The following is a 26,236-nucleotide window of genomic DNA, read 5'->3' on the forward strand; positions in this document are numbered from 1 at the left end:
GACACACCGCAGGCTCCAGGTCGGGAGAACTACCCTCCCCCTCCAACTAAGGAAAGTTGCTGCTTCATTTCCAGCCCAGGCTGGGAGGAAAGGAAACGGGGGCGGGGGAAGAGATGCACTTGGAAACACAGCAGACTCCATCCAGGTCGGGAGAACTACCCCGGGGACTCGGAGAGGGAGGCGGACTCAGGTTAGGAGGAGCAATTTACCAACCTACCATCTCCTCTAGCGACTAGCAAGCCAACAGTGGAGGCCAGCCATGTGCGGCCGCTTTTAAGGAGGCGCTACCGCTCTGTGTTGGCCTCCTTAGTCTGCAAAGGGATTTTTGGCCGGGGAGGGGGGGAGAGAGAAGGGGGCTGGAGGGCGGCGGCTGCCTCGTGCGCCCGCAAAGGGGTTTTTGGCCGGGGGAGAGGGAGAAGGGGGCTGGAGGGTGGCAGCCGCCTCGTGCGCCCGCAAAGGGGTTTTTGGCCGGGGGAGGGAGAGGGAGAAGGGGGCTGGACGGCGGCAGCCTCCTTGTGCGCCCTGCAAAGGGTTTTTTGGCCGGGGAGGGGGGGAGAGGGGAAAGGCTGGGTGGCGGAGAGTCCAGGGAAGGGGGTGGGGCCTTTGAACTGCTCCGCGCTGCCTGCAGGCAGATCAGAGCAGTTCAAAGCTGGCGGTGGGGAGTCCAGGGGCAGGGGCCCCGCCGCCCAGCTGAGCCATGCGTGCCAGCAGAGAGGGCGACGCGTGCCGGAGTCGGCACGCGTGCCATAGGTTCGCCAACACGGTCCTAGGGCTTAGGTTGGAATTGCAGTGGGTAAAAGCCCCGTGGCGCAGAGTGATAAGCTGCAGCACTGTACTCAAAGCTCTGCTCTCGACCTGAGTCCAATCCCGACGGAAGTCGGTTTCATGTAGCCGGCTCAAGTTTGACTCATCCTTCCTTCCTTCTGAGTTCGATAAAAATGAGTACCCAGTTTACTGGGGGTAACATGTAGATGACTGGGGAAGGCAATGGCAAACCACCCTGTAAACATAGTCTGCCTAGTAAATGTTGTGATGTGACCCATTACTGTGGGTTGGTAATGACCCGGTGCTTACACAGGGGATTACCTTTACCTTTTAAAAGTCTCAAATTGAATGCCGGAGTGTTCAAGTTGGCTTCCTGTGGAAGCTGCAGAGAAGATTAATGTTCTAGTTATCTCCTTATTTCTTTGAGCACTACAGTAAGGGACCATAGGTTCCTTTTGTCCAGGAACCACGTGTTCTCTTCCACACTCCTGAAAGCACAGTCTCTTCCTCATATTCAACTGGCATTGCTCTAGGGTCACTCTGCCTGGTTGCTAAGGCATTGGTAGTCGTCAAAATTCAGTGTAAAACATATCCCTTGTTCACCAGTCATATTTTAAGTGAGTTGCCTTTTTAAGATGCAGGGGGTTGTGGCAGGGAACAATAAAGGCACATCCCTTGACAGCTCTAATTGTACTACAGCTAGGATTTTGGCTTCTGGCGGGGCTTTTAATCTCTTCATATCATGGAACCGTTCTTCCCCCAGCCCCCTGCCAAATTTTTACTGTGCCCATCTAGGGCTGCAGACTTCAGTTAATCAACATTTCTTCACTTTGATCTTGGCCCCATGAAGGGTACACTTGAGTTGTTTTGTTTTTTTAAAAAAAATCTTACTTCTGGTGTTTCCCTGTAATAGAGCACCGCGGAAGTTTGCTGATGCTGACCTTAACGATGAGTGATTGTTTTGTCTGAGCCATCTCCCATTTCATTTCTAATCCTTTAAAACCACCTGTACCGAGATTTTTGGCAATGTGGCTGTGTAAACCAGTCAGTAGTCCAGGTGACAAGTCACCAGGTTGCTGTCTGGTGAACAGACTGTACTGAAGTGCAAAAATTGTTATGTCTAACACGGTCTGCTGTGAGACCAAAAGGAAGAAACCTGTATTGTTTCCTCCATCTCCTCATCTCTCATTTCTGGCAGTGTTTAGATGGCTGGCTTTATATACTCTGTAAACTGCCATGTAGGTTGCCATGTTGTGATAAACCAATTTCTTATGGGGAGGGGAAGCTTTGGCTTATGTGCCATTGCCTCCATCTCTTCCTGTGGATGGAAGTGAGCTCTGCCTCCTGGAGCCTACGTGTTTGCCTTGGTTATATCTGGAAAGAGTTAACTTTTTCCCCTTGTGATTGTTCCAGAGCTTGCCCCAGCTGACTTCCACAAACAGCATGCTTCACTGTGTTTAATCCAGTTCCGCGTGGCGGTGGGAAGAATGTTTAGTCTTAACATGTTAAATTTATGCTTCTTAACTACACTTAAAACATTCTGGATGAGTAAATAAGGTGGCTAAGGAGGGACAGCCAAGGAGAGTTAAGTTGTCTTGGGTCTTGCCTGAGAGCAAGCCCTCCATGCTTTGGGGGTTGGTGTTACTGCTAGAGTTCTTCCAAAGATTAAAATGAATCGTTTTCTCAAATAGCTAGCATCCTTCCACCCGGATTGCATTTTAATCTCCCACTAAGCTGCTGTGGCTACCAAGAAAGCTTCCCCCAGCAGCTGCCTGTGTGGTCTGAGAGATGGTGTCTTTGTGAGTTCCCCTCACTATTCCCATGAGGATAAAATCCTGATCTGCAGAAGGAAATTATAATCTTCACAGCCTCTCGCAGCCTTTCTGCAAAAATCTAGGATAATGCAAGAAACCTCGGCCAGGATCCAAAGAACTGTGCAGTTGTGTTTCTAAGTGCACCCCCCCCCGCTGCCCCGTTACATGGTAAACTGTTTTTTTAAGCCAAAGTGTCCAAGCCTTGGTATGGATAAGGATCCTTCTGTACCCTGCCTCTCCTAGAAACTCAGAAAACTAATTCTAGCCTTGATGAGCAGAGTATGAGCTTGGAAAATCTCCCTAGGAAGTACAAGGGCCACCACCCAAATTCCCTACTGTTTCCTGGATGATGTTGGTTTAGTGAACAAGGATGTGTCCCTCAGGGCTTATTGGGGAGAAAGGTCCCTGGATGATGCAGGGGCCTGGGTGTAGAGTTGTAGTCCTAACACTGTATTCTCTCTGCACCCAGGAAAGCTAGAAACCTTTCCATAAAAGCTGAGATTTTGGAGAATTGAATCCTTGATATAAATTGATCCTTATTAGTCTAGTTTTGTGGGGTCTCTGGCTGTAGGAAAGCTAGATTCCTGTCAGGAGTTAACTGACCTAATGAAGCTAATGAGTACCAGCATCTGGTATTTAAAAGTGGTGATTTCACTGAACAGGGATATTCCAGTTAGCTATCACAGCTATTAGCTGTCAAAACACTAGAAGAGTCTAGCTTTTTAAAAACTGTTTTTGAGTTAATGGCTACTGTGGAACCTAATGTGTAATTGGTTCTTGTAGGTTATCCGGGCTGTGTAACCGTGGTCTTGGAATTTTCTTTCCTGACGTTTCGCCAGCAACTGTGGCAGGCATCTTCAGAGTAGTAACACTGAAGGACAGTGTCTCTCAGTGTCAAGGGTGTAGAAAGAGTAATATATAGTCAGAAAGGGGTTGGGTTTGAGCTGAGTATTGTCCTGCAAAAGTATTGTCCTGTAAGTATCAAGATAATGTGCTAATGAGGGTATGGTGTGTTAATATGGAACCATTGTATCCTGAAGTGATCTGTTAATGTGTGTAATCCAAAACTAATCTGTATGGCTATTGTTGAATGTTGTCTTTGTCTGGAGGTTTTTCAGGGCAGGAAGCCAAGCCTTATTCATTCTTAAACTCTCCTCTTTTCTGTTAAAGTTGTGCTGATGTTTGTGAATTTCAATGGCTTCTCTGTGCAATCTGACAAAATAGTTGGTAGAATTGTCCAGTCTTTCAGTGTCTTGGAATAAGACCCTGTGTCCTGTTTGTGTCAGTCCATGTTCAGCCACTGCTGATTTCTCAGGTTGGCCAAGTCTGCAGTATCTTTCATGTTCTTTTATCCTTGTTTGTATGCTGCGTTTTGTGGTCCCGATGTAAACTTCTCCACAGCTGCAAGGTATACGATATACTCCTGCAGAGGTGAGGGGGTCTCTTTTGTCTTTTGCTGATCGTAGCATTTGTTGTATTTTCTTGGTGGGTTTAAACACTGTTTGTAGGTTATGTTTTTTCAAAAGTTTCTCCATCCTATCAGTGACTCCTTTAATAAATGGCAAGAATACCTTTCCTATGGGAGACTGTTTTTCTTGAGTTTTCTGATTTTTGTTTGGTTCAATGGCCCTTCTGATTTCATTCTTGGAGTAGCCGTTTGCTAGCAGTGCGTGATTTAGATGGTTAGTTTCTTCCTTGAGAAACTGTGGTTCACAGATCCGTCTTGCACGGTCCATTAATGTTTTGATTATTCCTCTTTTCTGTCGGGGGTGGTGGTTGGAGTTTTTGTGTAAGTAGCGATCTGTGTGAGTTGGTTTCCGGTAGACCTTGTGACCTAACTGAAGGTTTGATTTACGGATGACAAGGGTATCAAGAAATGGGAGTTTACCCTCAATTTCCTTTTCCATGGTAAACTGAATGTTTGGATGGATATTATTAAGATGGTTTAGAAAGTCCATTAATTTTTCTTCACCATGGCTCCAAATGGTAAATGTATCATCTACGAACCTGAACCAGACTGTAGGTTTGTACGGTGCTGATTCTAATGCTGTCTTTTCAAAATATTCCATGTAAAAGTTTGCTATTACTGGACTGAGTGGACTTCCCATAGCTACTCCATCAATCTGTTCATAAAATTCTTGATCCCATAGGAAATAACTTGTTGTCAAACAATGGTGAAATAAGGCTGTTATATCTTCTGGAAAAATCTGGTTAATCAATGAGATTGTGTCTTTAACTGGAACCTTGGTAAAGAGGGATACAACATCAAAACTGATTAATATATCCTTTGGATTGAGTCTTAACGGACTGATTTTGTTGATGAAGTGAGTTGAATCTTTGATGTAAGAAGTGGTTTTTCCAATGTGGTCCTGTAGGAGGGTGGTCAAATATTTAGCTAATTCATATGTTGGGGAACCAATGGCACTCACGATGGGTCGGAGTGGAACGGAATCCTTATGAATTTTAGGTAGTCCATATAATCGTGGTGGTTGTGCTTCAGTCTTGCATAGTTTTCTGTGTGTGTCGGGATGAAGAGTGGAATTCTTGATCAGAATGCTAGTTTTCCTGGTAATTTTGCAAGTTGGATCTCGTTTTAGTTTTTTGTATGTGGCAGGGTCCAGAAGTTCCTCAATCTTCTTTTTGTATTCTTCTGTTTTCATGATCACTGTGGCATTGCCTTTGTCAGCTGGTAGAATAATGATTTCTGGATCTGCATTGAGGGTCTTGATGGCGTTTCTCTCCTTGCGTGTTATATTGCTAGCAGGGGGCTTTGCTTTTCGTAGAATTCTTGCTGTCTCTCCTCTTATTTCCTCAGCATCTTCTTCAGGTAGATTACGAATGGCAGATTCTACATTTGCAATGATGTCTTCCACTGGAATTTGGGTGGGAGTGACTGCAAAGTTTCCTCCCTTAGCTAAGATGGAAGTTTCTTCAGGTGAGAGTTGTCGGTCTGTCAGATTGAAGATAATCCGTTTGTTGTCAAGTTTTGGACTGTTCTGTCTTCTTTCCTGTAATTTGTTAAACTTTTGCTTCTGTCTGGAAGTATGGCTGGTTAACCCCTGTTCCATTTTTCTGTAGGTGAGATTATCAATCTTGTCCCAATCATGGCTTCTCATTTTGTGGCTAGTATTGATATGTAAGGAAAACAACTCCTTGTCTGTGGCAGCAAGTTCTCTGCGGGTAGTGTGAATTCTCTCTCGTAAGAGAGCCCGTTCTAGATGGTCATAAATGCGGTTAGCTCGTGAAGTTTTAAAGATTCTTTTACTTGTGAGAAAAGATGGAATGGTTCCAGTGTCTCTGCATCGCAGTAGAAAAGTTAAAGAACAAAGTAGATGTGCTTTCTTGTTCCGAAGTGTTTCCAATCTCCGGGTCTGTTGAAATATTTCCTCCCCGTAGAGGCGTTCAAAATATTGTCGAAGGCTTTCACGGTCAGAGTTCATTGGTTCTTGTAGGTTATCCGGGCTGTGTAACCGTGGTCTTGGAATTTTCTTTCCTGACGTTTCGCCAGCAACTGTGGCAGGCATCTTCAGAGTAGTAACACTGAAGGACAGTGTCTCTCAGTGTCAAGGGTGTAGAAAGAGTAATATATAGTCAGAAAGGGGTTGGGTTTGAGCTGAGTATTGTCCTGCAAAAGTATTGTCCTGTAAGTATCAAGATAATGTGCTAATGAGGGTATGGTGTGTTAATATGGAACCATTGTATCCTGAAGTGATCTGTTAATGTGTGTAATCCAAAACTAATCTGTATGGCTATTGTTGAATGTTGTCTTTGTCTGGAGGTTTTTCAGGGCAGGAAGCCAAGCCTTATTCATTCTTAAACTCTCCTCTTTTCTGTTAAAGTTGTGCTGATGTTTGTGAATTTCAATGGCTTCTCTGTGCAATCTGACAAAATAGTTGGTAGAATTGTCCAGTCTTTCAGTGTCTTGGAATAAGACCCTGTGTCCTGTTTGTGTCAGTCCATGTTCAGCCACTGCTGATTTCTCAGGTTGGCCAAGTCTGCAGTATCTTTCATGTTCTTTTATCCTTGTTTGTATGCTGCGTTTTGTGGTCCCGATGTAAACTTCTCCACAGCTGCAAGGTATACGATATACTCCTGCAGAGGTGAGGGGGTCTCTTTTGTCTTTTGCTGATCGTAGCATTTGTTGTATTTTCTTGGTGGGTTTAAACACTGTTTGTAGGTTATGTTTTTTCAAAAGTTTCTCCATCCTATCAGTGACTCCTTTAATAAATGGCAAGAATACCTTTCCTATGGGAGACTGTTTTTCTTGAGTTTTCTGATTTTTGTTTGGTTCAATGGCCCTTCTGATTTCATTCTTGGAGTAGCCGTTTGCTAGCAGTGCGTGATTTAGATGGTTAGTTTCTTCCTTGAGAAACTGTGGTTCACAGATCCGTCTTGCACGGTCCATTAATGTTTTGATTATTCCTCTTTTCTGTCGGGGGTGGTGGTTGGAGTTTTTGTGTAAGTAGCGATCTGTGTGAGTTGGTTTCCGGTAGACCTTGTGACCTAACTGAAGGTTTGATTTACGGATGACAAGGGTATCAAGAAATGGGAGTTTACCCTCAATTTCCTTTTCCATGGTAAACTGAATGTTTGGATGGATATTATTAAGATGGTTTAGAAAGTCCATTAATTTTTCTTCACCATGGCTCCAAATGGTAAATGTATCATCTACGAACCTGAACCAGACTGTAGGTTTGTAAGGTGCTGATTCTAATGCTGTCTTTTCAAAATATTCCATGTAAAAGTTTGCTATTACTGGACTGAGTGGACTTCCCATAGCTACTCCATCAATCTGTTCATAAAATTCTTGATCCCATAGGAAATAACTTGTTGTCAAACAATGGTGAAATAAGGCTGTTATATCTTCTGGAAAAATCTGGTTAATCAATGAGATTGTGTCTTTATGTGTGTAATTGTTCACCAAGGTGCTGCAGAGAGGTTGCCTCTTCACCAGAAAAGAGGCGTACAACACTTCTCTGGTGCAGCACTGTGATATTGTGTAGCCAGTGGAACATATAGCTAGTCTTGCACGCTTGAGGTCTGGAACAACAGGCACATCTGACCTGAAAGGATAGGACATCCACCTGAGCACTGCTGTCAGCAGAGTAAACAACAATAGGATTCCTGTGTCCAAATTAGAGAAGTTGTGTTCTTCTGAGCATAATCATAGAATCATAGTTGGAAGGTCATCTAGTCCAGCCCCCTGCACAATGCATGAAATTCACAACTACCTCCTCCACACACACCCAGTGATTCCTGCTCCGTGCCCAGAAGATGGCCAAGATGCCCTCCCTCTCATCATCTGCTTAAGGCCATAGAATCAGCATTGCTGACAGATGGCCATCTACTTAAAAACCTCCTGGGAAGGAGGGCTTACCACCTCCCGAGGAAGCCTGTTCCCCTGAGGAACCGCTCTAACTGTTAGAAAATTCTTCGTAATGACTAGAAGGAAACTCTTTTGATTTAATTTCAACCTGTTGGTTCTGTTCCAACCTTCTGGGGCAACAGAAAACAACTCAGCACCATCCATCTACAACCATAATAGCTGTAGATGACTCATTGCTGGAGACCTGAAGATCCACATTGCTCTGTCTAGCCTTCAAAAGTCCATGGACCAACACAGAAAGACATCTGTCACCGGTCCAGAACAGTTGCACAGAACAAAGTGGCTGGTTAACATGTTTTTGAAGGTCTCATTTTAAAGGTCTCATTCACAACTCATACCGTAGCATTCACCATTACTCTGTATGGGTGCGAAAGTTGGACAATGAAGAAAGCTGACAGGAAGAAAGTTGATTCATTTTGAAATGTGGTGCAGCAGGAGAGTTTTACTGATACCAAGGACTGCCAAAAAAGACAGATAAGTGAGTTCTAGATCAAATCAAGCCTGAACTCTCCCTAGAAGCTAAAATGACTAAACTGAGGCTATCATACTCTGGTCACATTATGAGAAGACAAGAGTCACTGGAAAAGACAATAATGCTAGGGAAAGCTGAAGGCAGCAAGAAAAGAGGAAGACTCAACATGAGTTGGATTGATTCAATCAAGGAAGCTGCAGCCCTCAGTTTGCAAGACCTGAGCGAGGCTATTAACAATAGGATGTTTTGGAGGTCATTAATTCATGGTTTTAGAGGAAGGCACTGGCAAACCACCTCTGTTAGTCTCTTGCCATGAAAACCCCCAAAGGGGTCGCCATAAGTCGGCTGCGACTTGAAGGCACTTCACACACACAATTCATGGTTTTGCCATAAGTCGGAAGTGACTTGACGGCACTTAACACACATACATGCATAAATTCATGAGCAGCTGCCTTACTGAGTTAGACTGTCGGTCTGCCAGCTCACTATTGTCTCCTTTGATTGGGGGTGGGCTCCAGGTTCTTGATCTCAGTGGTTCTTGAACGCATGGTTCTTGATCTCAAAACATGTCCTCTGTCACTTAACGGCATTCTCCTGCCTCCCACCCAGGTGTTGTCTGTGTGCGTAGAGGAAGAGAACATCATTCCTTACATCACAAACGTGCTGCAGAACCCTGACCTGGCCCTGCGCATGGCCGTCCGTAACAACCTTGCGGGTGCCGAAGAACTCTTTGCCCGGAAGTTCAATGCACTTTTTGCCCAAGGAAGCTACTCGGAAGCAGCAAAAGTTGCAGCAAATGCCCCAAAGGTGAGGCAAACGGTTGAAAGGACATTTTGCGGTGTCTGTGCTATATGGTAGGGTTGTGTTGTTTTTGTTTCAGTTGGCTTGATGTTCCCAGTGCGCCTGAACTTGGTGTCAACACCAGGTTGTTCCGGGCAGGCGCTTGGAAATCAATAGGAGTTTGTTGTCCTTTAGTTTTAGAGGGGCCATATAACAGTGGTAGAGCACCTGTGTTGCTTGCGGAAAGTCAGCTGAGTCTCCAGTTGCAAGCCCTTGAGCTGCAGATACTGGGAAAGACCCCTGCCTGATGGTTGAGGTGCAGCATAGACCAGAGTGAGTTTGGTGGACTAATAGTCTTTTGCTGCATCAGCCAGTTACATATATGAGAGCCAATGTGCTGCAGGAGTTAGTGTGTCAGACTAAGATCCGGGAGACCAAGGCTTGAATTCCCGCCATTGGGTACCCAAAGGTTGGGTGGAAAAGAACTCAGTAAAACTTTATAAAGCGCTCATGCATAATATTAAAAACGAACCCATATGGCAACAAATACGAGGTTGATAATCTAAAACTACATGCCTGTTTGGTTGATACTGTGGTGTACATTTTGAATATAAGGTCAGCCCGGTCACGAAGGAAATAGACTACGTTCCTCGGATGTGTGCTTTTGCAATTCAAGGCATATTTTAATAATCTGATGTCATAGGCAAAGAGTGCATTTGGAATACATATTGAAATACGTACCTAGGCTTTCAAAATCGTTTTTATTTGTTGATTTATGTGTATGTGTGCATAATATGTTTTACTAGGGCCCTAGTAAATGAAGGTCTGGGGGCTGAAACCATGTTTGGCATGTGGTTTTAGATTATCAACCTTGTATTTGTTGCCATATGGGCTTGCCTTTAATAATATACACGAGCGCTTTATAATAAATATATTTTGTAGCTTTATTAAGTTCTTTTCCACCCAACCTTTTGGGTACCCAACTTTATTTTTAGATTGAATCGTTCCCATTTTCCCTCCCCCCCACCCCAGTTTTGTCCAGTTGAATTCCCCTCTCCCATGGAAGCTTTCTGGGTCAGTGACACGCTGGTATCCTAGTCTGTCTCACAGGGTGGTTGTGAGGATAACATGGAGTCAAGGAGAATGATGTCAGCTGCTTTGGGTCGCCATTGGGGAGAAAGGCAGGATAGAAATAAAGGAACAAATCTTCCTTAGCTGCTAAGCAGGTCATTAATGTTTAAGTCTTCAATAGCTGTTTTTTAATGAAATTTAAAGGACCGTATGTTCTCGAAAGTGTCTTGCAACCCGTTTCCTGTTTTTTCCAAATGGTATTTATTTTAGGAAATTAGATACTCTTCGGGGGGGGGGTGTCTACAAGCAAGTTGCAAATAGAAATACTTAATTGCCCTTTAAAGCTGTTCATTTAAAATTGGTCATTGTACAACACCATAACCCAAAATCAAATTCAGCAATGAGTCAGTCCAATCGCATTAGACATTAAAGGTCTGAGTATTCAAAGCCTCTTTAAAAATGGAGCCTGGGTTCCATGTAGTTCAGCAAACAACTGGTTCCATAGTCTGGGGCTGCAACTTGAAAGAACTGCCCACAGGCTTGATGCCATAGAACCATTGCCAAATTATCTTCTGCCCATCTTTGTGATATGGAAGAAGATGGATGCTCAGATATATTGGTCGAGGCTCTGAAGAGTTCTAATGGCAATGGCCTGCATGTGGAATTTAGCCTGGAAGGAAGATGACATTGCAGCTCAGAAATAGGTTTATATATGCACCCTGCAGTTCACACCACAAACTTTCATGGTTGCTGTATTCTGAACAAATTTAAAGCTTCAGGGTTGCTTTCACAAACAGGGCATGGACAACAGAGGTGTAGACCTTCTAGATTAGAAAGGGGTGCCGCTGCAGCTGACTAGAGGGCATCTGAGGAACATTTCCATAAACTAAATTGCACCTAGCTCTGCAGAGCAATTCTACGTGCACACAGGTCATCTAGAGATGGGCAGAACTGGTGCTGAAGAATTACATCCCGATGAGGACAGATGAGCCTGAGCATAATTGGTTAGGAAGTGCTAAAGCTGGTGAGATTGCGTCTCTCAGTTGGAATCTCCATTTGAGCTCCCAAGGATGAGTGAGTTGCATTTTATTCGGTTCTCTTTAAAGGGAATTTTGCGTACCCCAGACACCATCCGCCGGTTCCAGAGCGTGACAGCACAGCCTGGGCAGACTTCTCCCCTGCTCCAGTATTTTGGAATCCTGTTAGACCAAGGTCAGCTGAACAAGTACGAATCCCTAGAACTCTGCAGGCCGGTGCTCCAGCAAGGACGCAAGCAGCTCTTGGAGAAATGGCTCAAGGAAGACAAGGTAAGGCACAGTGGCTGGTTGTGTGGGCCCCTGGCATCCTCAATGGCTAACTGAGTGTTTTATCTTATGAGAGGGCTTGGCTTAGTAATCCTATTTTATCCTGTTTTATCTTATGAGAGGGCATGGTTCTTCCCCTCTGCCAGGCTTGTCTGTCTCGCTCTGTGCACGGATGCCAACTAGCAATAGGCTGTGTGCCTTGCAAATGTCAGCGTTCTGGTTAGCCTTTGATTGGTGGCTGGTGTGGAACTAAGTGGCTCTTGCCAGCGTGGAGTCAGCGTGGTATAGTGGTTAAGAGCAGTGGTTTGGAGTGGTGGACTCTGATCTAGACAACCGGGTTTGATTCCCCACTCCTCCACATGAGCAGCGGAGGCTAATCTGCTGAACTGGATTTGTTTCCCCACTCCTATACATGAAGCCAGCTGGGTGACCTTGGACTAGTCACAGCTCTTATAGCTCTTTTAGCCCCACCTACCTCACAGGGTGTCTGTTGTGGGGAGGGGAAGGGAAGGTGATCGTAAGCCAGTTTGATTCTCCCTTAAGTGGTAGAAAAAGTTGGCATATAAAAAGTGGTAGAAAAAGTTGGCATATAAAAACCAATCTTCTTCTTCTTCTTTACCTTGTCATGGGAGGTGTTGAGCAAAGGTTCCACACCCATAAAGCTGTGTCTTGTGCTCAGCTAATAGGGGGCCCTCTGTGTAAGCAGACCCCAAGTGAATACGGGGCATGAGTCACTCACTGGATCTTTTCTCCCCTCCTCTTTCGGATGCCAGTGCTTCTGCCTTGGTATAAAAAGGGCTACATGCCCCTCAAAGGGGGTGAGGGGGTGGGGGAACCAACCATAACTCTAATAGGAAGAGCTAAATTCTGCAAGAGAGTTTATGCATTTACGGCTCTGCCTTGTAGCTTTGCATCTTGTCAAGGAGCAAGGCATAGCACTGATTCCTGCCCACAGACAATGAGAGGTCGTTTTGCTCAGAAGCTCTGCCACCTTTTGAGCTTTTGCCACTTGCTGCCTACACCCTTTAATAGTTGTGATTTATTGCAGCTGTTCAGGCTAATAGCTGCGAATGAAGAACACTCTCCAACTGAATTTTGTGCTTAATACAGTACTGTATCCTGTGTACTCACAGCCCTTGCTAAGAACCTGGGGCCTGTATGTGTCTCCAGCAGTCTGCCAAAGCATGCTTCGGCTGACTTTAAAACATTGGTTTTCAGATGGCCACAACTGAGTGCTTTAGGAGCTTATTCCTCAGTGAAGATGAGTAAATGGCAGACCCCTGGAAACCCCCCTCCCCATGACCAAATTCCCTCAATAGTGTGCATACTTGTAAAAAGTCTGGGTGGGTTCTAAGCCATGCGTGCTCAGTTGATCTGATTATTGTATTTACGGTATTTATAGTTGGCCTTACTCACTGAGACTCAAATTGTGTGTACGTTAAGTGCCGTCAAGTCGCTTCCGACTCATGGCAACCCTATGAATCAATGTCCTCCAAAACATCCCATCCTTAACAGCCTTGCTCAGGTTTTGCAAATTGAGGTCCGTGGCTTCCTTTATTGAATCAGAGACACAAATTACACAGGATAAACAGATAGTAGTCCACATGAGCTACTGTGTAAGCACGGTGTATGTAGATCAGTAGTCAATATGGGGAGATGTCTAATTAGCAAGGTACTAGAACTAGGATTACTAAAATTGAATGAGCATATGGTATTAGGCAGGATACAGAGTATAGAAGAAAAATAATACCATATCAGTAGAAAACAATGAAACAGCACTGGTGGCTCTGAGCACCTCAGCCCTTGTGGCGTGAAGCCGCTTGCTTTGCTGTGTTGAGGAGCCTGCCGACATTGGACAGGCGTCTCCACAGAGTTACCCTTCGGTGCATGTCCAATAAGTGCAAGCAGTCCTTTTGCGGTGGGTCAGAGAAAGTAGGGTTCTTGAGACGGTGGCAGCTCACTGCCCAAGTAAGGATCCTGTGTGAGTCCAGCAATCACAGCGTTGTACAACAGGCCTCAGAATTCTCTGCAGCGCAGGAGCTCCTCCATGCTGCAGAATCCAGACCTTTAATGATTTGTGTTGTTTTTTAACAGCTTGAATGCTCTGAAGAATTGGGAGATATAGTGAAGTCTGTGGACCCAACGCTGGCTCTCAGTGTCTACCTGAGGGCTAACGTCCCCAACAAGGTCATCCAGTGCTTTGCGGAAACTGGACAAGTTCAGAAGATCGTGTTATATGCGAAGAAGGTGATTTGCTGCTGTTCAGGTTGTATCCGTCGGGGGCTCACAAGCCTTCAGATGACCCAGGAGCGTTGCTGAAGATGCTGGCAGTGGCAGGCCTCAATGGGTTTTGGTGTGCCTGGAATCTAAAAAGAAACGTGTGACTAACGTTGCTTCGTTCAGGAGCAGATGTCCTTGGTTGTAGTGTAGCTGTTCAGGAGGGCAGGTTTTATTACAGGGCAACATGCTCCTGCAGCCTTCGCCTACGTGAGCAGTATGGTTAGCTGGCCCCGGCCTGTTGGTAACACTCGGTGGTGGCTAAGGGCTGGGCTTGAAAGGTGCGATGCATTGGCTTCCTGGTGCTTCTGAGGAACAAAGGCTGAAAGAACAGAAGACCTAATGCTGTGAGGAAGGGGAAGCGACCTGGAAAAGTCTTGCTTATAGTGGAAAGGGGCAAGTGGTGGGTGTTCATGTAAACTCTTCTGTGGGTTCATGTCTGTGGCATAGAAATGGTTGGAATGCCGTGAGTCTCTCTCCTCTCTGGACCGCTGAGGCTTGAAAAGCTTATGATGCCCCCCCTTTTTTTGCACATGTGCAACCTTATAGGATTATTTTATATGTATATAAAATATTGACATAAGTGAATTATTAGCCTATACCTGTGTGTTTTTGAATACTACCAATTTACAGTTGAATTTACAATTTTTTTGAATAAAATTTCCTCCTAGGTTGGCTACACTCCTGACTGGATTTTCCTCCTGAGGAACGTTATGCGCATTAGCCCAGACCAAGGGCAGCAGTTTGCCCAAATGCTGGTCCAGGACGAGGAACCTCTTGCCGATATTACCCAAGTAAGTGTTGAGTGTGAATGAGCCGTTCTGTTTAAAGAGTCCCTTGTCTCAAAAAGCCTGCTTGCATTAGTTCATAGGCAAAAGGGACCGAAGTATTTTTTTCATGAAGTCTTCAGGATCTAAAGAATAAATTCAGAGATCCTATTTCCACAAACGTAGTCCTAAATAAGACAAGTGTGTGGTTATGATACACAAGGCCATGACTGAAGTAAACACTGGGAATTCATAATGATAATATTAATAATAATTTTTATTTACGGTCATACACCATCAAATAAGACAGGATTACAGAATTGCTTGATGAACAGTAGAGCATGTAGACAAAATTTGGCTAAAATTACAATACTTAAAATAACACAATCATTACAAAAATAATCCAGTCATATATATTCGTAAGATTAATATAAAACTAGTCTAAAAAGTTCCAGGCAGTAAAGGTCCCCTGCTTCCTTGGCTATTGCATAGATTTCATCCAGCTCTGCCTTATTTTAATTGCTAGTCAAGCAAATCTGGCCACTCCATTGGTTAAATTATCTATTGTATCTGATAATAAAAGCTGAAGACGTTGTTTCCTCAAAGCTCTAGGGCAATCTACAAGTAATGGGATCAGTGATGTTGTGCGTATATGATCATTCAAGTTTGCATTCGAATAACATGTTCCAAGGTTTCGAGTGCACCTTGTTTACAAATGCATGCTTCCTGTGGGAGTTTGTTATATTTCCCATCTAAGAACGTAGAAGGCAGGGCATTGTATCGGAGAAGCATAAAGGATCTGCAATACTCAGGATTTGTGACGCACGCTGGGAATTCTCTTACTTGGCTACCACAGTTGTGTGAAAAGGCGGCATTTGAGGATGGGGAGAGGTGAACCATTTGATGGAATCTATTCCTCGTTTTTAGTGGGGGGGGGTTTTCAACACAAGAGCCTATTTCTCCTCCAGTAAGAACCTCTCTAATTGTGGTTGTATAATTCCGTTAACTGAGGAATGTAACAGTAGGTAACTTTGAGGAGGGCAATATGTTAGACTCTAGACTGGATGTATGAATGTGTTGTTGTTTTTTACCTGTGTTCTGTTCTGCTTTGTATTGTCCTAATCTTAGAACAGGAAGAAGAGGTATAACCAAAGAGAGTGTAATGTAACAGAAGGGATGGGGGAGGCTGTGATTCTGAGAGCTGAGATAATAGTTCTTAATTTGGTAACAGACATCTAAGTGTTGAATCTTTGTTCTGGGTCTCATTTGCATCCTAATCTTTAATAAAGCTGCTAAGATGTCTTCTGGCCTGTGTGTAGCCTTTTCTTCCCCTGTGCAAGACAACTCTTGTCTTGTAACCAATGATGATAAATGCTATAATCCTCTCTTGGGGAAGGGAGGGGAGTTAACATAGCTTACTGCTAATGCGTATTGCGTTACTCCATGAACAGGTGGTTAGATGTGTTAAAGCATGTAGGGGGCAAGCAGCTACCAAATATGCTGTGTAGATTGTCATTTTTAATGGTTGTAAGTTCTGAAGAAGCTTGGTAGCTTTGCAGATATCCATATATAGTTATTCCCCCCACATACATCTGTCATTTATGGCATAAAAGGGGAAAAAAGAAACAGCTGTATACAGTTTCCCTCCCTGATCACTTAAGAAAGGCCCCCTTGCGTGCTGGATCTGTTGTTGCGGGGGTGGTGGTTATGTAGTAGGAAATGCTTCATGCTTGGATGGGGGTGGGAGGATGTTTAAAGGCAATATTTTGGTGGTGTGGATTGCCTTTAGATAGAAGTCTGTGTTCTTGTCTAAGCCACAGAAGCAAATGGTGAGATGTGCTGGGGGCAATGATGAAAGAAGGGGCTTTGGGTAAGTGGAATCCCACAGTGAACCCTCATGGGTGTTGTGCGCATTTTGGAAACGTATTCAGAACAAATGGTGCAGCATCTGTTTTTTTGTGTGTGGTTTAATATTTATTTTACATAATAGTAAATACATAAAGTATTTACAGACAATGTCTGTCTTAACATGCCCTGTGGTGGGAGGAGTACAGTGGGCGCTAAAGCAAAGTCCTTTTTCTCTTTCAGATAGTGGACGTGTTCATGGAGTACAACCTGATCCAGCAGTGCACGGCCTTCCTCTTGGATGCACTGAAAAACAACCGCCCCTCCGAGGGGCCCTTGCAGACCCGCTTGCTCGAAATGAACCTCATGCATGCCCCTCAGGTAAGTCCCCACACCTCTTGTGGAGTGGGGGTTTGGCTGTGAAGCTTGGTGGTTGGTGAGGCTGGCACCCCGGGTCTCGCAACCACATTTCCCAACTGTGTCTTGGTGGGGGCGGCAGCAGCTTTAGATGGCACTTAGATTCAGAAGTGCTGTGGGGTTTGAAAGGAAGATTTAATTGCTTACTGGTGTACTCTGAAAGCATGCACACCACTTGGAAGTCTTTAATTTCACATGGAAATGCTGAGTCTGAAGACTTCAGTTAATTATAAAAAAAGAAATATTGGAGTTTGAAAGCAATGAACTATCAAGAGATTTAAAGTAACCCTAAGTAGCATTCATTTGTCCCCAAAGCCTTCTGAAACAGAAGCTGGTTTTTTTAAAAAATCATGAGTGATCATGTGCAACAGCCTTCCTCAGTTTGCTCACATTTCACTGAATGAAACCGCCACCAAAAGGGCCCTGCTCTTTGGCTTGCCGGTTTTGCCACTGAAGGCTTGGGTGCTTAAAACTGAGCTTCATCCTCCTGGAGCCTGTAGTGGGGAGGGGCTATGGGAGGCTGGCGTTGCTGTGTGACTGGCCGCCTGCATCATTTGTCCAGCGACGTCTCTTGCCTTGGGCTGAAGTTCTAAAACTTAAGACGAGCCCTGCTTGATTGCTCAATCTCTCTCTCCAGGTTGCCGATGCCATTTTAGGGAACCAGATGTTCACTCACTATGACCGGGCCCACATCGCCCAGCTGTGTGAGAAAGCTGGCCTTCTCCAGAGAGCATTGGAACACTTCACAGACCTGTATGACATCAAGCGTGCAGTGGTTCACACTCACCTTCTCAACCCTGAGGTACGGTGCCTGCAGTCTGGTGTGTGTGTGTGAAACTGTTTCCGTAGCTGGCTGGTTGGCATCGTGTCACTAATTCCCCTCCGGTTCCAGTGCAGTTGCCTTGGATGCTTATCCCGGGTACAAAGGAAATCAAAATCTGAGGCACTGGCTCACTTGTGTCTTTTGTTAACCTTCAGTGGTTGGTGAACTACTTCGGCTCCTTGTCTGTTGAGGACTCCCTGGAGTGTCTGCGTGCAATGCTTTCCGCTAACATCCGCCAGAACTTGCAGATATGTGTCCAGGTTGCTTCCAAGTACCATGAGCAGCTTTCAACACAATCGCTAATTGAGCTCTTTGAGTCTTTCAAGAGCTTCGAAGGTAAGGCAGCTAGACGTCTCTGCTCAACGCTGACTGGCAGAGTCGATGCAGGAAAGAGGCATCTTGTCACTGGTGCTTGGTTGGCCTTCAGTGGGTGTGAACAGTTCCTGGAGCAGCCCAGCCCACCACAGATGCTCAGCTTTTGTCTGCTGTAGCTGAGGGTGGGGTTGATCAGGGAAGCGGATGCCTTCTAGAGCATCCATGAAAGGCCAGCTGTTCCTTGGCTGAGTCAAGAAGAGGAAGGAGATGGATGTGAAGACACCGTTACATGACCTCCCTGGCTCAGCTCCGATGTGCCCTTCTGAACTGCCTCCTCTCTCACGTCCTCCCATCTGGGAGGAGGTGAGTTATTGTTTCCGGGGTCTCTTGCCTCTCAGCATTTTGAATTTTTTTCCAATCTTTTCTCTCCCCATTTTGTGTTGCCTACAGGTCCATTTGTCTTATGGCTTTAATTATTATTATTATTTAAAAAAAAAAAAAAAAACCAGAACAATGCATTTTACAATTACAGTGAACTGCTTTGGGCAGTCTGGTTGAAAAAGCAGGAAATATTTTCTTTTAAAAATATTAGATAAAAGAGAGCCTCCTTGACAGAGAAGTTGCCTTTAAAGAGGAATAATGCTCCATCTCCTTTGCCTTCTTGGCTCAAATTCAAAAGGAGAGAACAGTGAGCTTCACTGGGGGGGATTGTGCCAGAGAGTAGGTGATGAGAGTGATCTTTCAGGACAGAGTGGGAAAGTCAGTGGCAGAGACTCTGTTGGTAGGCATGAAAGGCCAGGGCCTCCACAGTACTCAGGCAGACTTCTCCCTTTTAAGGTAGTGGTATAAGCCAGAATTCTAATTTTGCCATGTCTTCTGCAGCAAAATAAATTTTCCAAGGCTATTCAGCTTGGGGACCCCTTTCCCTTAGTGGTGCTTTCCTCTTGAGTTTGTGGGATGCTTATCTGACATGGCAGTTGCACATGTGAGTTCTGCCACTGACAGCCGTTGTCCTCTCTTTGCTTGGCTGGAGTGACCCCTTTGCCAAGAGCTCAGAGAGCACGGAGCTGTGCTTGGCAGATATGTGGCCGGCTGTGTGCTCTTCAGAATGACTAACTCTGCCACAAGGTCCTTGTGAAGGGAGCTGGCATGAAATACTCCCTCCGGCCTTTCTCTGCTTTGAAAGCTTGCAAGCCTCGGTGAGGTCAATGGGAAAGCTTTTTGAGCCCATGTTTAACTCTGTCCTTGGAATCAGTGGTACTGTGGGGATCTTTGTTAGAGGGAACTGCTTTGTAAGAAGTGATGCAGCAGGTGCAGAGGAGAGCAACGAGGATGATCAGGGGCCTGGAGACCAAGCCCTATGAGGAAAGGCTGAGGGAGTTGGGGAAGTTTAGTGTGGAGAGGAGGAGGTTGAGTGGGGACGTGATTGCTCTCTCTAAGTATTTGAAGGGCTTCCACTTAGAGGAGGGCAGGGAGCTGTTCCTGTTGGCAGCAGAGGGTAGGACTCGCAATAATGGGTTTAAATTGCGGGTGGAAAGGTACCTGCTAGATATTAGGAAAAAATTTTTAACAGTAAGAGTTGTTCGACAGTGGAATCGGCTGCCTAGGGAGGTGGTGAGCTCCCCCTCACTGGCAGTCTTTAAGCAGAGGCTGGACAAGCACTTGTCAGGGATGCTCTAGTAATGAGTTCTCAATAAGGGGGATTTTAGGGTTCCAGAGGGGGAATTGGGTCTACTATTCAGCAAAGTGTGATGTCCTGTAGATTATCTATAATCTGTACAATTTTAGTTTTTTTAAAAAAAAAATTTTTTATTTAGTTAGACTATCTTGGGAAGTGGGGAATTATATTCTGAATAATGGTGAAAGGAGGGAATGGAGCAAAAAAGGTTGAGAACCACTGCTCGGCTGATCCTGCATTAAGCAGGGGTTGGACTACATGGCCTGTATGGCCCCTTCCCACTCTATGATCCCTGAAAAAAATTCAACTGTGGGGTCTGAACTAAAATGACTTAAATCCTACACTAGTAATACTGACTAACTTTATTTCTAATCCTTACATATATTTTTTCCTTCTTCAGGTCTCTTCTATTTCCTGGGCTCTATTGTCAACTTCAGCCAGGACCCTGATGTGCACTTCAAATACATCCAAGCCGCTTGCAAAACAGGCCAGATTAAAGAGGTGGAAAGAATTTGCAGAGAGAGCAACTGCTATGACCCAGAGCGTGTAAAGAACTTCCTCAAGGTAAAAGGCTGTGAGAGTCCCCTTGGCTCCAGGCCCTTCTTACTACTGGTTGCTGATGATTCCCTCATCGATTGGTGGTGGAGACTGTTCATAGTACACCCAACCAGACTGATAGCTGTATTCCCGGCATGCTGAAAGAAACTTTCTTGCCACATCAGAAGCACCCCGGGGGTGTTGAAATGGCAGTGGCTTCTCAGTGACACTATAGCAAAGCCCTGCGTAAGTGTCACTCAAACTCTTTTGGCAAATACTTCCTGAATTAAAACTGCAAGCCCGTCATTCAGCTCTCCAAGCGGGGTGGGTTTACATTTAAAGCTCATAAATCATGTTTCTGCATGATTTAAACGGGCCTCTTGATTGACAGAAGGCAGACCCACGCCAGAGACACATGGAGAGAGGCAACTGGCATTGTCCTCTGGGGGCAGGAAGTGCTGTTGTGATTTGCAGTGGTAGTTTGCTTGCATTGCAGAAATGCAGGGGAGTGACTTGTTCTTAGCAGGAGGCTGATTGGAACGAGGCAAGGGCAGAGCTGTAAACCACGCCTAGATGAAACGGGCCAGCTCCTATCCAAGTAGATGTGGTGTGCTTTTATTGGGAGCTTTTTTATTACAGAATGTTGAGCAGTTCTCTTGTGTCAGAACAGTGTGCCCCGGCCTGGCTCATAAACTTTGGATTCACTTTCCTGATCCCTGGAACAGGGTCATGATTTCTTCCCAGAACTGAAAGAAAGAAACCATGGATTTGGCCTAGAGCTATACCTGAGCCTTCATAGATGAAGATAGTGATCTGTAAAACAAGAGTCTTCAGTACGTTGCTGAATGACAAAGTTCTTCTCATTGATATATTTGACTGTTCGGCGGGAATGTTGAAAGTTGAAAGTTCATAACAGTGGTATATGATGACTAGCCTGATAGAAACCTTGGGGAAGGTCCCTTATGTGTAACCACAAGATGTCCTTCTCCTTGTCTGGGGACCTCTCTTGCCTTGTGTGCACTTGGGGCTGAACACCTCTATTAGTGCTGCCAAATATTTAAGCAACACTTGTTGCTTCTGTTGCATAAAGCCGGCATCTGTGGTATCTGTCATGGTTGCTGTCCTAGAAAACATCGGTAAGGATCTTGCTAGAATAGTGCTTTCTATTCCTTGGCTCCATCATCAACCAAAAGGGAGACTGCAGCCAAGAAATCAGAAGGAGGTTGAGACTGAGAAGGGCAGCCTTGAAGGAGCTAGAAAATATTCTTAAGTGTAAGGATGTGTCACTGGCAACCAAGATCAAGTTAATTCATGCCATCATATTCCCTGTTACTATGTATGGGTGCGAAAACTGGACAATGAAGAAAGCTGATAGGAAGAAAGTAGATTCCTTTGGAATGTGGTGTTGGAGGAGTGTTAACGGATACCATGGACTGCCCAAAAACAAATCAGTGGGTTATAGATCAAATCTAGCCTGACCTGACCCTAGAAGCTAAAATGATTAAACTGAGGCTATCGTACTTTGGTCACATTATGAGAAGAGTCACTGGAAAAGACAATCATGCTAGGAAAAGTTGAAGGTAGCAGGAAAGGAGGAAGACCCAACAAGAGATGGATTGATTCTATAAAGGAAGCCACAGCCCTCAGTTTGCAAGACCTTAGCAAGGCTGTTAAAGATAGGGCATTTTGGAGGACGTTGACTCATAGGGTCGCCATGAGTCGGAAGTGACTTGACGGCAGTTGACAGACAGCATAGGCCCGGGTGGGGGTGGGGGGAGGAAGGGACTGTGAGTTGCGGATGGCTTTGTAATAGTTGTCTTTGAGGATAGTCTGTGATCAGCAATTTTCAGTTGTGTGACAAGCATTTCCTGATGAGCCTATTGTCTTTTGTGCTGTTCCTTGTGTCTTTGGAATGTTCAGGACATGTACCAGGTAACTCTCCCAGTATAGGTTTCCCCAAATCTCTTAAATCCTTCAATGTCCTCTCTGTGTATAGGATTAGATCCTGGGATTTGCATTGCTGAAAACTGTTCATATGGTTGACTTGATTTCCCCCTTAGTGCTCCTCCTTTGAGCCTACATGCAAAGAGAAATGATACTTAATCTTGCATTTCTAGGTGTTGCATTGAATTATTTCATTGGTACAATCTCTCCCCTTAAAAGAATAACTGGTGTTATTAGGACCACTTAATCTCTTCCAGACACACACACACAGCTCTGGTTGATTCCCGTCTTGTGTTTAGGTCTTGGGCAGTGTCAGCTGTGGTGGGGTTACAAAGGACTCCATAGTGAGTTTAGCGAGGCTCTCTGGGGAGGGGGAACTCTTACATAACCTTTGAGTGTGAACGGTTTGTGCACTTAGTCAGTTAAAGCTGGCTTGAGATTTTGTCCCCCCTCGGCTTTGGTCCATAAGTGAATTGGGGTCCTGGGATATAGCCTTGCTGAAGTGAAGGCGGTCTAAATCAGGTCAGTGTGCGGATGGGAGAACCCTTGAGAATGCCACGTAAGCTGCTTTGACTTTATGAAGGAAGGACTGCAAGACGTAGCTGCATCCCATCTCTCAACAGGCTCTGCTTTTAGTTCAGATTAAGCCAGTCTAAACCCACAGGTTTCTAGCCAGCAGGACCGGCATCAGTATACCCTGAGCTGGGGTAGCTGCCGGAGCCCAAGGTTTCTGACATGGTCCACAGCTCCCGCCACTCCCTGCCCAGTCGCTTGCTAGCACTCTGCCACCCACGCTCCCTGCTGCACACCCTGCTCAGTGCCACTGGGAGAAATCTGCAGGCAGCTGTGAGCATGGGCAGCGGGAGTGCTTGTGAGCAGGCAAGGTAATGACATGTGCCAAGTTGTTTTCTGTTGTCCCAGAAGGTCGGACAAGAACCAATGGGTTGAAATTAAAACAAAATAATTTCCAACAGTTAGAGCGGTTCCTAGTGGAACGAGCTTCCTCGGGAGGTGGTGAGCCCTCCTTCCCAGGAGGTTTTTAAGCAGAGGCTAGATGGCCATCTGTCAGCAATGCTGATTCTATGACCTTAAGCAGATGATGAGAGGGAGGGCATCTTGGCCATCTTATGGCCATGGAGTAGGGGTCATTGGGTGTGTGTGTTGGGGGGGTAGTTGTGAATTTCCTGCATTGTGCAGGGGGTTGGACTAGATGGCCCTGGTGGTCCCTTCCAACTCTATGATTCTGTGACATGCAAGCAGGTGGGATGGAGGGAAGGAGGGCAGGAGTGCCTGGTGGTGGGCAGAGGAGGCAGGGGCAAAACCCTGGAGCCAGCCCTGCTAGCCACCATGATGACATGTTAAAGGTCCAGTGTGAGGGCAAGGAACGGCCTGTTCTCTCCCAACTTGCACATCTTCGCAGCTGGTCATCCGGGCTGCTGTTGCTCACTACTGGCGACGAGGCAGGCCTGATGGGAAGGGATGAAAGGAAGGGCCAAGTAACCTGCACAGGCCTCTCACCCGCCTTCAATTTGTTCCAGCTGTTGCAATCCCAGAGTTGATCCTGCACACTTCAAAATAGCAGTTGCAGTTCACCAATGCTGAAGCCTAGCATAGGCTTGTAATCCCCTGTTGTTCTGTGTTTATTTCGTAACGTTGTTTGTAAGTGTGAGCATGCCAAGAAGTGGTTGGCTGGGCTGGACTTGCTTTTCCCCTCCCACTGTAGGAGCTTAGAGTAGGAAGAAATGTTTGTGGTCCGAGGCCTTAAAGTGAAAATTATCTTATTTGAAGCTGATTGGAAACCTTGACTGTTCCCCAATCCCGATTCCTCTCATCACCAGTTTGCTTTTCACTGTGACAGTTCAGCTTGGCTTGTTCAGTTTTCCTTTTTGGAATGTAGGAATTACTCATGGGAAAAATGCTTTCTCCTCTTTTTCGCCCCCTCAGGAAGCGAAACTGACCGACCAGCTCCCACTGATTATTGTGTGTGACCGCTTTGACTTTGTCCATGACCTGGTGCTCTACTTGTATAGAAACAACCTACAAAAATACATTGAAATTTACGTGCAAAAGGTGAGAATCTAGTGATTATTTCCCGGTTAGAGGCAATTCTAAACTCCTTGATTGTGTCACCTGCTGTGTTTTCCAAGCAATCATGTGAACTGTAGCTATGCAATGGGTGCAGCAGCTTACAGCCACATTAATTCCCAGGCTAATCATTGCTCCAGGTTTAAAGATGGTCTCAACAGATGGTGCATAGTAGTGCTTTGATTAATTGCAGATGTCTGCTACATACCTTAAAAGCATGCTCTTTTTTTCTGTGTGTGCACCTACTAAAGGTGATGGAGGACCCATACCTGGTGTGGTTGGCCTGTCTTTAGTGAAATTACTGTCTAGCAAGATGTTGGAGGCTGCTGCAAAACTGCCTCTAGGATTGCAGCCTCTTCACTCACCTGTGCTGGAAAAAGCTCATTTCTCACTTCGATAACACTTGACTGTGGAGTGGAAAGCTGAGTAAGTCCCTCTTACGGTTGTGCTTTATGGTTTCTCCCCACTATCTTCTTGCCGTAGGTGAACCCGAGCCGTCTGCCTGTGGTCATTGGGGGCTTGCTTGATGTCGATTGTTCTGAAGATGTCATAAAGAGCCTGATCTTAGTTGTGAGAGGGCAGTTCTCCACAGACGAGCTTGTTGCTGAAGTAGAAAAAAGAAACAGGTACTCCCTCTGACCTACTGGAATTGTATTACTGTTCGAGTCTCTAGGAGAGTTCCAATTGCCATCCACCGGATGAGCCACATTTACTTCCATCCCTGGCATGAGGCCTGTACCTCAAGGGGACTCACAGCTTACCCATTCTTCCGGTGACAGCTGTTTCAAGCTGGGAACCACCTGCCAGCCTCAAGCCCCACTGGGCAAGTGCCTTACCCACTTTCCTGAAACGAGGAAGGTGCCACACTGGGGAATGGGGCTCAGAAGAGCCACAGGTGGCTCACAAGCACTGAGTGAGCATCACTGTGGAAAGAGCTCTTGGATCATGAATTAGGTCATAGAATTGGTAGGGACCACACATGAACACAGGTTGAATCAGACCCGTGGTTGATCAAAGTCAGTATTGTCTACTCAGACCGGCAGCGGCTCTCCGGGGTCTCAGGCAGGGGTCTTTCACATCACCTACTTGCCTAGTCCCTTTAACTGGAGATGCCGGGGATTGAACCTGGGACCTTCTGCATGCCAAGCCAGTGCTCTACCTCTGAGCCATGGCCCCTCCCCAGGATTATCTAGTCCAACCTCCTGCACAATGTAGGAAATTCACAACTACCTCCCCACACACACACACACCCAGTGGCCCCTACTCTATGCCCAGAAGATGGCCAAGCCTGTTCCTCCTGAGGAACCGCTCTGTTAGAAAGTTCTTCCTAATGTTTAGACGGAAACTCTTTTGATCAAATACTCTCTCTGCTACATTTCAAAACTAATAGTAACTGAAGGAAATGCAGTTTTGAGTTGCTTTGGGTCGTCTGAATACCTGAACCAAGAACAAAATGGGTTGACGCATTCCTTGGTGTTTGTATGTGCTCAGTGATCCAACAGACTGATGTGGTGGAGCCAAGAGCAAGAGCAATACTGCTTGACTGGGGCTGGTGAGTGTGTGGAGAGGCTTGAGCCGGGGCACTTCTGAACCTGAGCCTTCCAGCTGCTGGAGCTGAGACTTGCATAGTCTCCGTGTGGTCATCCTGCTGTTAAATGTTAGGGAGGCATTTCCCTTGACCTCGTTTGTCTTGTGTACTTTGGAGAGCAGACACAGTATTTCAGTTTGAACTCAGAACATCCTGCTGTTTTCCAGATGGGGAAACAGAGGCAGACATTAAGCAGGGGTTGAGCCCAGCCCCCACAGTCTGGCACACTGAGGGCTTTGAAGTTTCTGGGGAGGGGCTGTGGCTCATCTGCTTGGCATCTGCAGAAGGTCCCAGGTTCAATCCCTGGTATCTCCAGTCTGAGTAGACAGTACTGACTTTGATGGACCAAGGGTCTGATTCAGTATATG

At 45.6% G+C, this 26,236-nt stretch overlaps 1 protein-coding gene across 1 annotated transcript in view; it reads left to right on the forward strand.

The window, feature by feature from the left end:
• The window catches only part of CLTC (clathrin heavy chain), a 90,836-nt gene that overhangs the window by 43,579 nt on the left and 21,021 nt on the right, over positions 1-26,236 (forward strand). Inside the window, exons 7-16 of the mRNA XM_056864882.1 lie at positions 9,047-9,244; positions 11,395-11,595; positions 13,687-13,839; positions 14,541-14,663; positions 16,725-16,862; positions 17,536-17,700; positions 17,877-18,057; positions 20,115-20,278; positions 24,140-24,265; positions 24,764-24,906. Of these exons, the coding sequence (XP_056720860.1) occupies positions 9,047-9,244; positions 11,395-11,595; positions 13,687-13,839; positions 14,541-14,663; positions 16,725-16,862; positions 17,536-17,700; positions 17,877-18,057; positions 20,115-20,278; positions 24,140-24,265; positions 24,764-24,906 (1,592 nt within the window). The remainder of the gene's footprint in view (positions 1-9,046; positions 9,245-11,394; positions 11,596-13,686; positions 13,840-14,540; positions 14,664-16,724; positions 16,863-17,535; positions 17,701-17,876; positions 18,058-20,114; positions 20,279-24,139; positions 24,266-24,763; positions 24,907-26,236) is intronic.

This window comes from Euleptes europaea, chromosome 19, assembly GCF_029931775.1.
Source record: "Euleptes europaea isolate rEulEur1 chromosome 19, rEulEur1.hap1, whole genome shotgun sequence".
NCBI classification, from domain to species: domain Eukaryota; kingdom Metazoa; phylum Chordata; class Lepidosauria; order Squamata; family Sphaerodactylidae; genus Euleptes; species Euleptes europaea.